The sequence below is a fragment of the Trachymyrmex cornetzi genome, unplaced genomic scaffold (assembly GCF_001594075.2).
Source record: "Trachymyrmex cornetzi isolate Tcor2-1 unplaced genomic scaffold, Tcor1.1 scaffold607, whole genome shotgun sequence".
Taxonomy (NCBI): Eukaryota; Metazoa; Arthropoda; class Insecta; order Hymenoptera; family Formicidae; genus Trachymyrmex; species Trachymyrmex cornetzi.
In genome coordinates, this window is record NW_017299923.1 from 606,666 (window position 1) to 624,249 (window position 17,584).

Genomic DNA, 17,584 nt, shown 5'->3' on the forward strand with positions numbered 1-17,584 from the left:
CCCCCCCCCCCCCCTCCACTTCCCTCTGTCGAGAGAAAATACTGCCGAAATATATACCTTGTATTTAAAAATTGCGTGCTATTCATAAAAATTGTTTCGTTCATAACTTTTTAATGAACAACGAGTGACGGAAAAGATTAGTGACCTTGATCTTCTTAAGGGTCGTAGTACCAACTTTTATAAAAAAAAAAAAACTACATATGGAAACCTTGTTAGACAACATAGAGTGTATTCCAAACCGGGTTAGCTTAGCTTATTTTTTCCCCTAGATGTTGGAAGTTCCGTAACTAAACTGAGAAGTGTTCCGAACCCGTCGGCTGTCATAACTCGTAACCAATAGAAGCCAGTAGCTGAGTTTGACGGCCGATGAGTTTAGAACATTTCTCGGTTTAGTTACGGAACTGCCAACATCTAAGGGAAAAAATAAGCTAAGCTAATCCGGTTCGGAATACACCCATAATCTCACAAACCTTAAAAGTGAGCATGATGTCGTCCGACAACCACATAAGGCATTGTATTCTGCTCGCTTTTCAATTAAAAAAAAAAAAGTGTTCTCGAAGCGAAAGAAATGATTTATTCCGCTTTAAGAGAAAATCCGGTGTCCGAAAGTACGTGCAAAAAATGGTACAAAAAGTTTCAGACGGGTAATTTCGATCTTTCCGATCAATATTGTTCGGGAGCACCAAAAAAAGTTGAGGATGAGGAATTGGATCAGCTGTTGCAAGAAAATTCTTGTCAAACACAAAAGGAGCTTGCTGAACAACTCGGTGTCACTCAACAAGCGATTTCCCATTGATTGCAGAAGCTGGGAAGAATACAGAAGGCTGATCGTTGGGTCCCGCACGTGCTCAGCCCAGAAAACAAAGCGAGACGCTACGACACAGCAGTTTGCCTGTTGTTAAGATTTAAGCAGAAGGATTTTCTGTTTAACATTGTAACTGGTGATTGAAAAGTGGATCCTATACGAGAACCCTAAAAGAAAAAATTATGGATTTATCCTGAAGAACCGTTAACGTCAATTGCAAAACCGAATATTCACTTAAAAAAAGTATTGTCATACACTTGGTGGGATATGAAAGGTGTACTATACTTTGAGTTGCTAAAACCTGGGGAAACTGTAACGTCTGAGCGTTATCAACAATTGATGCGTTTAAATGACGAAATCGAACAAAAACGATCTTTTACCAGCTAGGGAATTCGTCAGATGGTACTGTTGCACGATAAAGCACGACCCCATCCGACGATAGCGCAATCAAAAAATTAATTTATACTCTTTGGGCTGGGAAATTCTCCATCATGCGGCTTATTTTCCAGATATAGAGGATACAGATTTCCCTACAGATTGCCACTTTCGTTCTCTATAGCATCTTCTCGTTGTTACGCACTTTCAAATACCCGAAGAAGTCGAAAATTTCATAACCGAATTTATTGAATCAAAACGAATGACTGTGATTAACCAGCTTCATGACTACGGATATTATTAAATCTGATTAAGGGTGTCGTGTGAATGTAGTCATTATCACTTTCCTCATTATTCCTACGACAAGCAGATGAATCGTTTTGCTCGTCTGAATTATTCTCCAATTGTGAACGACGACATGGAATTCGTCGATATACATATATGTATGTATATAACAATAGGCTCGTATTCGTGGAATGTTTGGCAAGTAGTTATGCGATGCCGGAGTTGACCCCAAATCTAAGAGCTTATTTCCAAATCGTCTGCGCTTTTAAACAAATTGTTTAGGTCTGTTTCTTCAAGTCACTCTACGAAAAACAAACCTTATACGTTACAAAGTTCAACATAAGAAAACATTCTTTAGTTATGAGTATTACATTTCTATTTATAAGGAAAGAAATACAAAAAAGTGTTTGGTTTGGAAATATCTATAAAGACTCTGTAGGATTAAGGGCCTCTTTCATCAACCCCAATTAATGCTAATCGATGGTTAACTCAATCACAATTGCCAACGTGAGAACTAAGCACAGAAGAGGAAGAGAGAGAAGAGACGTTCTAATACATTGAACTGCTGTTGGCACTTCTGCGAGTTAATCGTCGATTAATTTAATCAGAAGTTGATGAAAGAGGTCCTAATAGTGTTTTTCACTGACAGAGGTAGTGTGCACTGAGTGCACTTTAAAACCGTTGTACACAAATCGATGTAAAGATGTACGTTTAATAAAAATATATACAAACGAATTAAATCGCGAAATCCTCAATATATTTTATTGTGGGATTTTTCTCTTTGCTAGTCTATTCTTTTTTTTTCCTCAGCGGTAAGACGATGCACACCACGTGTGCGCCGATAGGCACGACACGCGTACGTCATCATCGTGAATCTCTCCCAAAGAGAAAGATCCAACGTATATGTGTGCGCTAGATTTTTTCGCGATAATACCTTGGGATCAAACTCTCGCAGATCCCCTCCCTAAATTACTACAATTACTATTACCGCTATTCTAGGAAGGCAGGCAAGCTGCTATTCTAGCAAGTTTTTGGATCGAGGCGACTTTGAGTCGCTTTGCAGCCTCGTAATACGAAACGCTTTCTACGATGCGACGTGCGATATTGAGTTCACTGCACACAATCGCACCCGACTTTCGACGATTAAAAGAAGAGATCGGGGGGTACTCACATTGTTACATATCAAAGAAGCAATGGCAACGCAATCCTTTGAGTTAGGGAAGAGCTGCCGAATGTGTACCTCTTCTTAACCTATTTTTTATTACTTTTTCCACTTGGCATTGTTTTGTATGCGAATGAACATTGGAAATTGTAGTTTGATATTTTAAACTTATTATTATATGTTTAATTTTTCACCAATACCAAATTAATTTATTGTAAGTCTTTTCGTAACAGGCTGCAAAAGATACGATTTAGACACCGGTTATATAAATCGTACCTACAGGTCTTGTAAATCGTATTTTGTTTGAAAGTATTGAATTTATGAATAAAAATAATTAAAAATGTTAGATTAATAGAAAAAAATTAATTTATTTTTTAAACCCTACAACTTTTGTCTGCTGTATAGTAATGTAATGTACTTTAAAGCAGAAAATCTCGTTTCATCATCATCATATAGTAAAAAGAAGAAGTTATTTCTTAAACTTTTTTTGTTAATAATTTTTTTACGAAGGACGAGCGGCTAAAACCTGTTGGAGGTTACTCGGGGTCATGACCTTGACAACATATGTCAAGGTCAAAGTCATCGGAGCTGCTTCCGTTATTATTAATATTTACCGAAGTAATGACAACTTCTACTGTTGACTACAGAAATGATTAAAAACAACTCTAAAAATTGAGTATAATTTGATACTATAACTTTAACAGTGCGGAAATCGTACTCGTATTTGACAAACGAAAGGATTATTTGGGCTCGAAACTGTTTTATTGCAACCGACATATCGAGCACTTTAAACAAATGTGCATAGCTTTACGAATGAATATTTCGAACGTTTCAGAGAGAGAGCTGCTGCGTTTAAATTCGTTTCTTCTTTTTCTCTCCCGTATTAATTTACTGAAATAACATGATTATTGAAAGGTAATGCAAATTGAAATACCACATTAATTGGGTATTAATTAGGCTTGAAATAAAGTTGTAGTTTATATAAGGATATAAAAATGTGTCAACTGAGCATCGATTAAAATGTTTAGAACGAAGTTGCAACTAATATAACTACGGTTAATTGGCGACTTCTGATTGCTCCATTGTTACCTCACGCGATGAAATTACGTTCTGAAAATTGTACACGCTAAGAGATGGAGAGAGAGAGAGGGGGGGGGGGGGGGGGGGGGGAAACGGCACTACGAAGGGCGGAACGCGAAAGCGGTGGGGAGGATACCGAGTGTTGTGCACATTGAAAGGGCAGACTGGCTGAATTCAAGTCGCTGTCTCTCTAGCGTTGCCGGATCTCATTCGTTTCGCCATGGCCGAACATAAGCGTCGACTCGCAGTTCCCGGATTTTCTTTTGTTCATACAAAAAAGAAGGTATAAAAAGTACGCATGTGAGACATATGTCGCGTGGAGTTTTAATTCATTCTTTATTTCTTCTACTGCGTTTATTTCTGTTATTATTTAAATCCTACATTACTGATCGCGTTTCTCTTATCGTCATCTAACTGTATCTATTTTTATTTTTCGATTAAAAATACATGTATGATAAAGATAGTCGCCGTACATGTTGCACTTTATAGCGCGCGATCGTGAACAATAATCGGGCAGTAGATTAGGTGAGCGCAGCTGATATATCGATTTGCGATTCTAGGATTTACACCCCTACGTTTCTGAGAACGTGCATTGTACAATCCTCGTGACTCTCCACTTGTAGTCGGACGCAATCTCTCACTCGCGAACTTTTTTATTCACGACCTGACCGGCCTGATTGAGGATTGCGAATTAAAGATTAGAATTCGACCAATCGGATAATTTTAATTTTAATCCGTTTTATTCTGATTGGTAGAATTCTAATCCTCAATTCGCAATCTTTAATCTTCAGTGCGTAATATGGCACAAGGGATCAAGCTTCGTGAATCGTCGCAATCAGCCGTGCGATGAATCATATTGTATATTATATTTATCTCGTGCTATTCGTCGCGCGAGGTGCAAGGCAATATACTCTCTAAAACTGGTAGAGTCAATCTTACTTTCTGAAGAGTGAAGTCTCACTCTTAAAGATTGAAAATTGAGTTAGTCCTTGAAAAAGAACAAAAATATTTTTACCCTTGAAAAAAAAAGTTGATTCTTTTGGAATGAATCTCACTCCAAAAGAGAGTGAAAATTTTCTACTCTATTTTTCAGGATCGCTATCCAGGGTGAAAATATTTTTTTTTTTTAAGACGCACAATTTTTACTCATTTGGAATGAGAGTTCACTATTCACTCAAAGAGAAATTTAGAGAGTAAGTACATCCATACATACATATTTTCCTGCACCTGCACCCTCGCGAAATCTTTCACATGCTGGCGCCTCTGACGGAACAAGTTTTGAATGTCTACGTTACGGATAAGATTCTCCAGATTCTCGAACCGTCTTTATATTTCGCATTCTGCCTCGCGAGAACCTGATTATTCCGGCCAACGATTCGCTCCGAAGCGCATAGAAACACTGCGCTTCTTTTCCGCGCGACCTTCTCCTTTTGCAATTTACTGTACGAGTTTCATACGTGAGTTACACAGATAAACTGAATGGGGTTGTCACGAGCTGAGGATCCCGTGGGTACGATGTCATCGCGCGTCGCAAACCAACAACTGTAAGCTCTGTTTCAATGATACTTCATGTTAGACACCCACGCTTGAACACGTTCTTCTACTCCAGAGAAAAATACAAGGAAGATACATAAGAGCGTAGTCTTCTCGTGAAAAGAAAGGAAAAAAAAAAGCTAATCGGATAGATTAGATTAACGTAGGCGAATAGCGTGTAAAATAGCTTATTTGTTATTACCTTTTAAGACGATAATTGTCTGGTGGCGAATAAATACAGCTCTGTGTAAACGGAATCGTCGCGACAATCACGCGCGACATTCTTCCAAGTGACATATCCACGCGCTATTCATCTCTGATCTCTGAATGGGAGCCATTCATTCCTGTTTACGTTCTTATGATTCGATAAGTCAGTGCAATAACAAGCCTGCTTCCTAGTTCGCCATTATCGCACCTTCCGAAAATTTATCGTTTTCTCGTTTCCTCCCCAGAAATGAATCCTTTTATGTGTCCTTCACGAACAACGTATTATTTGGATGGACAGGCACATTTGAAGAAATAAGATTAGAGCAATTGCTTTACCGCGTCAATGTTGGCGGGTTCATCATTTTTTTATTGCAATTAAATTTTTTTATCGTGTACTATTATTTCTTTTTAACCAAGTCTTTCATTGGGTCTTTTTTTTAATCTTTGTAAGGTTTTCTTTGTTACGGATTTTATAAATTGTCGTCAGTTTTTGGTAGAAAATCTTTTATATAAATGAGATAAAATGGTTTATTTATTAACATGGAGAAATACACTTTTTGATAAAAAGAAGTGACACACAGTTCTATAGACAAAAGGTTTTCATCATTGAGAAAAAAAAATAGTTGTGGTAACTATTTTTTTTTGCATTGGTAATTGCTGCTGTGCAATTAATAAATGTATTAAATAAATGAACTTAAAATTCACGATTGATCTTACCTTAATTGGCTGGATCCACGATTGATTTTACCTTAGTTGGCTGGTTCACACATATTAAGAGGTGTAAATCCGATCAAGCAACACCCACGTGATTCACCTTGGGTAATGGTAATGCCGGCGGTATTGTAACTTTCAACTCTCATAACTCGGAAAGTACATAATGACAAAAAATTGTTTTACAGTGTTTTGAAAAGCTCTTGATACCAGCTATTAGATTTTTAAATAAAGAATAGGATGTTCCATTTTAAAAAATCGATATGACCTTGACTTAACCTTGGCGATGCCATCCAAGGTCAAATTGATAAGATCAGTAAATAGATTTTTTAAGCCCTATAACTTTTGTCTGAAACATTTTTCTATAAAATTTATATTTTCTGAGTTATTCGGGGATATCGATCTTTTTTTCTCACTTTGTATAACCATTTATGCAATGTAATTACTTTATAATTATAATAAATATTTTTTATATTATGTTAATTATAGAAATTTACATTTTCGGTTTATTTTTATTTCAATTTATTATTTAACAATAAAAAATATGTTTTCTTTCCAAAATGAATTTTCAAATTTTCTTCATTTTCGTCCTTTTAAATAATTATGTTTTTTTTTTAAAGATAAAATAATGCAATTTTTTTTCTGAAAGTTCGAAGTTCCTACTTTCCAAAATGCACATTTAAAATATTTTTGTAACGTACGAAAAATAAGAATTTTTTAATAAATGTGATTTTTTTCGAAACTATTATTTACTTTATAACTCTCTCTCTCTCTTATAATTTTTTATTATTATAATAAGGATACGTACATTTTCTTGGTACTGTTATATTTTTTACTGTCTGGCGATTGAAAAAAAAATGTGTTAAAACGTTCATTTTTATGAATGTTCTGAGCAATCAAATTTGGTTTGGGTATTGACACGCTATTTTCGTATCTTTTTTCAAAAGATGATTTTATATTGAGGATCGTTACTACGCAGTACGGTTGACCGTTTTCAGCGTGAAAAAGTTAATGGGGCCGGAAATCGTGCGTGTGACTCCGAAATTGCACGCAATCATGCATAACGCGCGTTCTGCGTCAGGATCGACTGTAATAGCCCTCCAATAGTCTTGTTTTAAAATTGCAAGAGCTCCAAACTGGGTCAAAAGGCTTGCGACTGCCCGCCAACCTACTTAGAACACACCCGAACGGAATGGCGAATATTCTTTTGCACATCGTGTTTTTCACATTCTGACGAGAACTGGCAAGGAGAACATCGATTTATTCGAAGGCTGTTTTTATTCTTGAGTGAAACTATTATATTGCGTGAGCTCCAATATAGCACTTTTGTAATCAGAATGTAATCTTCCAACAAAATCTTTCTCTGCTGAAGTGTAGGTAAACCTAAATATTTTATTATGTATAAGTATATAAAAAGTTTTTCACAGTCGATGATTGTTAGCCAGCAAAAGTTAACGATGTTCTCTTGATGATCATTCTTATCCTAGATGAAAATTGTGGAAAAATTGTAAAATTCACATAAAAGTATTATTAGCCACCAAGATCCGCCTTGACCAAATATGGTTGTCATCTTTTATATGTAAAATTTTCTCTTAAAATTTATCCTGAAAATATGATAGGTAATTGTGGTACAATACAATATTAAAAAAATGTTTACCATGCACTTCAGTAAAATTAATCAAATTTATTTTATATTTTATTGTAGTTTTATTGCGATATCGTCGCTGGCTTACAAATAAATAAACCGAGCGCGCCACTAATACTATCTAAGGATAAACATGGAAAATATTAACAAATGGCATCTTATCCGACATGGCATCTTCCCCCGACTTACCCTATTCTACATAAAAGGCGGAGAGGAAAAACATGACGGCGCCAACGTAAACCGTTGAGAGGGAGAGAGCGGATGTAATTCGAAGCATACATGCGGCTGCAAGAAGAGTGGAATGTTCAGAATCTTAAACGTTTAATAGGACATAATCGGTTAATAGGTCTCGCGTATTCAGCCAAAGTCTGTCGTCACAACCTCACGCAATGAATGACAACACGAGTCGTTTCTCCTGCTCCGGATATTTTTATCGTCCCTATTTGTTCTATTCTATTTTCTTTCTTTTAAAAAATTCTATTTTCTTTTGAATCTTCTCTCTCTTTCTCTTTTTTTTTTTTTCGTTGTTCGGAACGTTGCATCGAGGGAAAATCTATAGATATTCAAATATTCTGTGCACTTGTAGATTTACCTATGATATGCTTGTTTACATCTCTAATTTTTTATATTATTCTCATATTTTCAATTCGATAAAAAAAAAGAGAAAGAAAAACGACGTTTATATAAAATTATTTTTCTCTTTTAAAAACGAGCCTTACTCCCAATCTCTGAAATATTGCAGACGTGCAATCGTTCCGCCTGTATTTCTTAAGGAGAAAGATCTATTCTCAAGCGATGTTTGATTTGCAGAGTGGAATGATAAATGGTCGCCACCAGCAGCATGGTATATGAGGAGATAGTCGGTATACGGGGCAGCTGACCCCAGCCACCGCGCACGCTTTTCACGCGCGAGATGCCCCACAATCTAAACTCAGCTTCCGCCAACTCCGCCAACACGGGACCGAATCATCAAGCCTATCCACAGCAGCCGTACCATCGAGAGAATGCAGATGGAGTCCAGCCCGAGGTAATGCAAAATCGATCGTATTGATATGTCTACCCTGCGTCGAATCATCGAACATCTTGGATGTAGCGATAGCCCAACTAACATCCATAAGTAACATACTTTCCGTTTTATCAGTCTGTTTCATCGAACTGTAACTCTTTCATTTTGAAGAAATTTAAAAACGTCTTTACTTTCGAGAAATACATATTTCATACCTTGATTGCTTTAAAGAGCGATTTCAGGCCAACAAAGAGTACTCTTAAGCGTGGTCTACAATAAATTGCGCACGCACGCACGCACACACACTATCGCCCAGTCGCAATGCTTTGCAACAGCCAATCAGAAGCGTAGTAATTAACGATGCTTTTAAATCTTACCGTCATAAAAAATGAAATACAAATAAAATTCGAGTGAGATAGAAGTTAAAATATTAAGTAAAATTTATAAAATGAAAATTATTATAAACCTTTGAAAACTGTACGATGATCGTTCTTCAGAAAGAACCGGTGGAATTCGACACGTCGCATTTGCGAGGCGCTCCAGCGGAGGTCGAGGCGTTGGTACACAACATCAAGGAGGTCGCCCAGCAATTCCTCTATCACTGGCGAACGTTCCCTGTCGTCCTGCCCCCGTCGTTATCTTCATGCACGGAAGGCGAAGATACGTTGGCACGAAAGAAATACCATCTAAGGGATCTCTTCGTGGCGCCCAGCTTTGATGAGCTGGACGCCGTTGCCGTGGACAGCAAGGGTGAGCCTAGAAGACTGACCAACAAACAACTGGAGAGCATCAGAGAGCGAGGGTAGGTGTTCCTTATGTGGACGTAGTGGGTATGTCAATTTCTTCTTTACTCATTTGACGATCGTGATTTTAGCTAGTTATTATATGTAGCGGCAGTAGTTAGGCAGTAGAAAAAAGAAAAAATAGAGAGGAGAGATTTTAATGTAATGTAGCCGTAATGGATGAATATACATATACCCGCGTCGAATCTGTCGAAACCTAGAAAGCGATGATACCGCGATAAAGACGTGAGTCTTGGAAGCGTATTGATGTCCAGCTTACGTTTTCGATGAATTAGACGCGCGGGATCTCTCTACGAAGAGTAAATAAAGCGATCCTTCGCCTCAAGTGCGTGTGTGTGTCTGATATATTCTAACGATTTCTGTAAAGCTTACACAAGGATAAATATGGAAAGCCGAAGAAGCTGAATGCCACTCAGTTGGAGAGCATTCGAAGATGCGGGTACGTGTGACACACTTAAGCGACAGTGTTTAAAAAAGTAAAGATAATGTGTTAAACGTTTATGCAATTAGGTCGATAGGTAAACTTGTACAGCAACAACCTCGGGATTGACTAACCTGGCTAACTTCCCTCGCGCGGGAACGATGTCGCGTTCACAGCATGATCTTTCATTTGCACCACCATTAACTCATTTAATTTAAACGCCCGATGAATCATTTGCGGAGCGTTGACGAGATAAATGCATATTACCGTATAACTCTTTTGCGCCACTGGAATTGGAGATTGGTATAACATCTTTTACAACGTGTGTATTTATTGTCGCATGGCACTCAATTTGTACAAACTGTATATTCCCAGCTGTTGTTTATCTTTAGTTTTTTTTTTAAGTTTGGCTTGTACATAATCGCTATAAAGAAAAAAAAACCGTGGGCTTTAGCAACTATAGGATTAGTCGAAGTGTAATTTAGCACGGACTAGCAGCAATGCTATCGAAATAAGTATTCCCCGTGAAATAGAATACAAGTAGACATTTTATCCGTCGCTGTATAAAACGTTTTATAATGGAAAGGGAGAACGGTACCTGTATTTATTACAATATTCTTATCATTCCGAACTGTTTTTCTGTAGGACACGGCGCTTTGTATGATTACGGCCGTCGCAAAATCACACGAGAGAAATTTTATCGCGCGGCTGACCGATGATTCTTCTTACAGAGAGTTCGAAGTGGACTCGATTAACTTCGCCGGGCAGACTCATCGATGGCGATTGAGCGGTCTTCTACAACGCGGCCGAGACAGACGGCGGGATGCGTTGCTCACAGATCTCGCCCTGGCGACTAGGTTTCTCGTTGTAACGGCAAAGGCTAGATTAGTTTCCCATTGCTTCAGTGTCTCACAATCTCTTAAAGCCTTGTTAACGGGGCTGTTACGACTTCTCGGTGAGCAGTTTGCGTCCTTCGCGCGCTTAAATGTGACGTCTAAGCCGTACATCCGCATTATCGACACTGCCATTAGATCTATAGGGGAGAGTGGTCTAAATCGGACCGTGTTCCAAATAGGACCTTTTTAATTTAAATGAATACGGTTAAGCAGATTTCCGTACTATTTATAATGTAAAGTTCTTATAAGACATATGTGATAGCAGTTTGACAGTTCTCTGTCGTAACATTCGTAAAATAGAGGCAAATATGTATTTTCAGCTATCGTGCGAAAATTTTTTTGAAAAAGCAAATCCTTGTAAATCATTATTTAAAAGGTGTTAAAAATTTGAAAAGTATTGATTTAAGATAATTAAAGAGTGTAAAATTAAAAAATATCAAGCATTTCGTGATCACTTTCGCGGTATATTGTAAAATTTGTTCCAAAGTTCGAAAAGATCCGTGTCCAAATCGGACAGTGAATACAGTGAATAACTTATAGACCTGGTAGTACTGGTGATCGGCTGACCAGATCTGGTCCAAGCAATTAAATCAGTAAAATATCGTGAGTTATCAGTTTCAGATTAGTTGAGTTTTATTGATTTCAATTCTAATAATATAAATAGTCAGTAATTTCTTTTTCCGAAAAAATTTTTGTCTCTGATTATTAAATTGCTCAATACTAAGAAAAATACATTAAAATATTAAAAAATTCTATCTAAAACTTCATAAAAATAAGAGTTTTCGATTTGAACCAGAACTGATGGTTCCAAATCGGACCGGAAAAAACGTTTTTACATTTTCCATTATAGTTTAACACAGGTGAAAGATCTGTCAAAATAATCTGAAGCAAAAATGAAGGGAATTAAATTATCTTTCCAACGGCACCTTCGATTTTACGATCGGACTTTATTTACGCCTTATAGAGAGCAAAAATTGCAAATAGGTCCGATTTAGACCACTCTTCCCTATATGCTCTATATACATATACATTGCACACATTACATTTATATGCATCTTGCAGACATTATAATCGGCGTACCGTCGCTCCAGGCACACAATCTAGATGCTAAAATTAGGGAGGAACGCTGCCGATATCTGGTGGCGGAATTAGTTTGTAAGGTAAGACCATTATTTTCATTATTACTCAGTAGAGATACGATCTCCGTTACGTGAACCTAAGTGATCGTCGTTTTTACTTCGATACATCGCCACTGTAGCCGGAATATGAGGATTCTCTGGAACTCCTTTGTGGATTTATACGGAAGCAACTTCGTCGGGCGACAACGGAGAAATTCGAGGTCGAAAGAGAATCGTCCCAGCTGTTACCCGTTTCAGTTCCTTTCGTATTTGGAACACCTGGCGGGGCCGCGGTTGATCTCAGGCTGTTCAGCAGGGACATAATCAGAAAAGCTTTACCAACGCTCGTTGCGATTCTGGAGAGAGAAACAAGAGGCTGGTTCCTTCACTTCAGAGAACGACTAATATCTGAATTGAGAGCACAAAAGAAACCGGACGACGAAATAGAACGAGTAAGAAATACTTTTTAATTAAAAAATTGACTACTATACATACTTAAAATTATATATATATATATATATATGTGTGTGTGTACATTTATAAAAGCGATAAATTAATGTATGTAGAATAAATTAAAATGTATTTATTTTGTTGATTTTTAGGAAGTTAACGAAGCGGTAATGCGCGAGTACTTGCAAAGAGTGTACTCAAATATCTTGTCACATCCTGACATACTGGCGCTAGGTGAGGGCATTGCTCAGTTGCTGGTTCAACAGGCACAGTCGATTGTGTTGATGCACCGAGCGGTAGAGAACGTGCAACGGAAACTATCGCAAACCAAAGAATCTCTGCGACGTCGCATCGAGAGCGAGCATCCGATCTTGTCGCGGATACAACCATGGATGCGCGATCGCATGCGCGAGGCCGAGGAGAATTTTATCGAAGAGTGCGAATGGAGTGCGCACGAAGAAGCTCTTGCACTCTGCAGCCATCAAAATCTCACCCAGACCGTGTACTTTCTCAATCGTGATTTAACTTTCATGAAAGAGGTATTTAATGTCCAATCTTGGGATTTTATTTTGGAATTTGTTAAAAACTTGGATTTTTCTCTCTGTTTCAGAGAGAGCCAGTTCTCCTGAAAGAACTGCGGAAGGTGAAAACCCCGACGAGAACTTTCCAATGGCCGACCCAAATCTGGCTACCAAAGAACTGGATAATAAGACGCAATTTTCAAGGTCAGTCCGAAATCATTCCTACCGTACTGAGCAATACTCCAACTTCTATCACGACGCCTCGCGCTGATCCCAGTCAGCCCGTCTTTTTGGTCGAAAGAGAAATTGTACACACAACTACAACAAGGTACCTCAATCGATCGAACTATATTAAAATTCTCGTACTCGGTATTCTAACGATTTCGACGATGTATAATAGATGGCCGATGTGGCGCTGGATAAATTATATCGCCAGAACATGGTGTTGGACATGGAATGCAATGTTCCTGTTGGGTGTAGCCGTACCATGGTGTAGTCCAGTGTCTTTCCGCGCTTTATTATTGGTACAACCATTTACACCCGATCTGGAATTGAGTCAACTAAATGGAACATTGTTCCCGAGAAAGTCATCTCAAATGCCTACTCTCTGTTCTCGACTAATAGCATTATGGAGGCATATCAGTAAAAGTCGAACGCACTTTGAAACTGAACCAGATACAGGTAAAATCACCGATTATTTGTCGATCTTGAAACACAGCCTTAAACCGAAGCCGGAATAGTAGTAAATCACAAATAATTTAATAATTCTGACAAATAATCGGCGCACAATTCGATTGAACTGGAAATTATATAAATTTACAAAAGAAATATGATTAGAGACACGAAGAACCGCCTTGGCCGAATATGGCCTTTTGCACTTACGCGTGTATAATTTTACAAGATACCTTATTAGATTCTAATATCAGGAAAATACGCTCTAATAATATTTTTTTAGGATTCATCGGTAAAGGTATGACCAGACATTTAAATAGGCTATGGAACTACGGTGCAAAAGGTCTGTTAGGCACACTCATCATTCTATTCGTGTTTCCCATCGTGTGCGTTCTGGCGAGCGTTAGTTCGCTGGTTATTGCTTTTACTGCGATCTTGTGGTTAGTTCCTCGTGTATTGGATCTTTCATTTGTTTTCTTTAAGTAGAACGTAATTGAACTTAACTTATTATTGGCCATTTCAGGATGCCTCTGGTCACAATGACGTTGCATGCGTTCATGGCGCTCGTGATGGATCTGGATAGTCCTGAGCCGAACCGCAATCGATATTTCGTGGTGATGGAAGCATTAGTCTGGAACATCGGTATTCAAGGCTGCCTGCAACCGATAGCGGCGTTACTCGTAGCTCTTGCCCTATGTCCGGTCATCTCATTCGTGATACTTACAAGTAAATAAAATATAGAATTTTGTCGAGAGACGAGAAAATATACATTCGAAATAATTCTATTTTATATAAAATAATTATTCATGTAGCATTAATAGCCAACGCAAGATAATAGTGCAATAGTCTATTTATGCTTCATATATAACGATAAACGTTTCTCATATTAGATTAGGTCATTTTCAGTATCAGAATAAAAATTGTAAAATATTATATCTATCTTTAGTCTTACATTATTTAACGCTACATAAATTTTATATATACTTGTATGATGTTCTTGTAGTCTCATTTTTCAATACCAATAGAGTGTTGATAATCATTCCTCTCATTTCGTCCTATAAGATTACACGTATCTTGTGTTTTTTTTAATGTCTCTCTTTTAACGTTTATCTTATCGTTATATTATCGTTACATATGAAGGATAAATAGACTATCACATTAATATCTTGCGTTGGCTTTTATGTTCCTTGAATAATTATTTTTGACTTGGTCCGGAAGCCGATACTATATAGAATTTCTATTTCGTAGTTGCTGTGATACGTTACTGGGTCAGAGTGCTCTGGGATACGGCTATGTTCCACTTAGTGATCAAAAATAGGGGTCGGATACCAGCGAGCGACAGCTTCGTCGTAAAGAGAATAGCTGGGCCGGGACTAGCTTCGGATTATTATTATCAAGTGAGTATTACACTTTTATACGTATGTGGGCATCATAATAAATTGAGGAATAATATTTAACTGAAATTATTCTCGTCAGATACGAGCGGAACAAGCATTGGCCGCGTTTGAAGCGAAATTAGAGCTGGACGAATTGCTGGCTTATCAGCAAGAAACTGAAAGATTAATCACTCAACCGCAGAGAGATTTTACTCAATTTGTCGAAGCTTGTTTTGGCCCGTTCGCTGCTAGTCTAGCCAAGACAAAGGACCCGTACAAATCGCTTGAGAAGGAAGCCAAAGATCTAATCGCTGTACTGCACGAGAAGCTGGATCGACGAAGAAAGAATTTGCAGACAGGCCTCGGTGTCGCGGTGAGGAGTAAGATAAAATTAACCACTTTCGACTTAAAGGTAATTATTTGCTGTAAAGTCTTACGTGACATCGCATTATTTTAATTAATTACAAATTCGTACGTGCGTGCAGTCCAGTAACGATACAGTTAAAATAACATTGCAGGTGGTTATACAACAAGGCGCACTGATGTTAGAACGTCTCTATCCCATTCACGTTTTCGCGAGATTGCCTGGAAACGAGGAAGACTTTTGGGAAAACAAAGGTTTAGGGGTATGCGACTGGGCGGGCCTGGCAGGGCTTATGTATGCCGATATCTTCAGTCTAGATTTCCTACAACCACTCGACGACTCCGATACAAAATTTAGATTGGAGCCGCATCCGGGAGTCGATTTGTCACGATACACGGACATGGTACACAGCACTGAGCTTGGTGGCATTAACGGACCCGATTTACTCGGCGCTGTTTACGCACCACGTGGGAATATCCAAGTGCACAGCCCGTATCTCGAGGTATCTGCCTTTAATCCGAGATCTAAACAAGCTAGCAACAGCAGAAAGTCTGACAAACGATGGTAATTACTTCTTAATTATACGATAATTTTTTGAAAGAAAAAAACACGTATAAAACATGATTCTTCACAGCGATACTAGCGGCCTGTTAACATCGACGAAAATTCGAAGACGCACGATGACGAATGAGAATAGCGCTGAAGGACGATGGCAGCCATGGAAACGTCAGATTCATCCGTATAGCGCGGAGAAATTGGTGATACCTCTACCGATTCCGCATCCGGCTCACATAGCGGTGACCATACACAATCGCGATTCGGAGGATCCGATACCGCTCGACTCCGAACTGTGTCAGAACATCCTTCGAGCCATCGAGGAGTCGCCCGGCGAGATGGCAACGGAATATGTGAGTCGATACAGAGGTGGCGGTGGTGACTCCAGCTTCGACTCCGTCGCGTCGCAGTCATCGGTCTCGATTGACACCGGTCTGAACAAAGAGAACGAGACAACGCAGGAGACCGCCGCGACGAACGCCGAGAGGGAAGGCGAAACCTATCACTGGACACTGTCGAATTGGGGCGGTGGCATAACGCGAAGACGGAATAATTCTGGATCCATAAAGGTTGATCTAGCGTCACCGGAGGACGTCACCCTCGACACAGATACCACCAGAGTGATGTTCAGCACGTACGGAACAACCGTCTAAATTAAGTCCGCTGTTATACGCGCCGAATAAAACAATTATTTCGTTTCGCATTTATAGAAGATGTTAAAACAAAGAGAGAAAAGGAGAAAAAAAACTCCTTTAGCGAATCCGATCTTAGAAAGTAACTTTTGCCATTTAAGACGATGCAATGTAATATTAAATATTCACGTTATCCGCTCTCAATTAGAAGTAATACGGAACGATCGGTACATCATAATACAGATTAAACGTTTAATAATGTATTTACGATCCTAATCAAAAATATAAATTTGAAAGATTTGAAGACATTTTCGAAAGGAAAAGCATATTTATGGATTTAATTGCCCTATAAATACATACATACACGTAATCGAGTAGTTTCCAATGAATTACAATTATTTGTATTGTCACAAAATTTTATAGCGTGAATCTATCATATTCAAATTTTATCTGAAAATCTGTTAGACAGATATCACTCGCCGAAGCTGTCCCTTCGATATCGAAGCTCATAAACAGAATTTCGATTATCGGACGAATACCAGTTTAACGAGGAATATTGTGCAAGCGCAATGCAGGATTCCGAGATTTAAATATTACGAGGTCACGATTTTTAAAAATATATAAGAAAGAATTATATATACATACATATATATATATATATGTATATATAGACTGCGGTCCACTTAGAGCTTCAAACGCTACAGAGCATTTGTAGCACTGACATGACAGGTTCATTTAATACTTGGAACGCTCCTAGCAACTCTGATTACGTCATCATTTTTGCTCCCGCTTCGCTCCAACTGCCTCACCTCGGGAGGTGGGTTGGCTGGAGCGTTCGCGTAGCAATTGTAGCATTCGAAATAGTAATAAACCAATCGGAGCGTAGCGTTAGAAGCGTAACGTTCAGAGCATTTGGAAGAAGTAAGTGGACCGCAGCCCGAGAGAGAGAGAGAGAGAGAGAGAGAGA

The 17,584-nt window shown here is 38.4% G+C and overlaps 1 protein-coding gene across 5 annotated transcripts in view; it reads left to right on the top strand.

Annotated features, from left to right (window-relative positions):
- LOC108766572 (uncharacterized) overlaps positions 1 to 17,222 on the top strand; it is a 21,315-nt gene extending 4,093 nt beyond the window's left edge. For 3 of the 5 annotated variants that reach the window (XM_018515942.1, XM_018515946.1, XM_018515943.1), the window contains exons 2-16: positions 8,614 to 8,830; positions 9,307 to 9,611; positions 9,980 to 10,051; positions 10,765 to 10,988; positions 11,992 to 12,089; positions 12,188 to 12,499; positions 12,650 to 13,036; positions 13,108 to 13,346; positions 13,419 to 13,699; positions 13,974 to 14,130; positions 14,214 to 14,416; positions 14,939 to 15,087; positions 15,167 to 15,478; positions 15,585 to 15,994; positions 16,065 to 17,222. In XM_018515942.1, the coding sequence (XP_018371444.1) occupies positions 8,717 to 8,830; positions 9,307 to 9,611; positions 9,980 to 10,051; positions 10,765 to 10,988; positions 11,992 to 12,089; positions 12,188 to 12,499; positions 12,650 to 13,036; positions 13,108 to 13,346; positions 13,419 to 13,699; positions 13,974 to 14,130; positions 14,214 to 14,416; positions 14,939 to 15,087; positions 15,167 to 15,478; positions 15,585 to 15,994; positions 16,065 to 16,638 (3,837 nt within the window). In that variant the 5' untranslated portion in view covers positions 8,614 to 8,716 and the 3' untranslated portion in view covers positions 16,639 to 17,222. Of the gene's footprint in view, positions 1 to 3,965; positions 3,991 to 8,613; positions 8,831 to 9,306; positions 9,612 to 9,979; positions 10,052 to 10,764; positions 10,989 to 11,991; positions 12,090 to 12,187; positions 12,500 to 12,649; positions 13,037 to 13,107; positions 13,347 to 13,418; positions 13,700 to 13,973; positions 14,131 to 14,213; positions 14,417 to 14,938; positions 15,088 to 15,166; positions 15,479 to 15,584; positions 15,995 to 16,064 lie in introns of those variants that run through there. The other 2 variants (XM_018515944.1, XM_018515947.1) reach the window with 2 other exon arrangements.
- Positions 17,223 to 17,584: the final 362 nt, after the last annotated feature.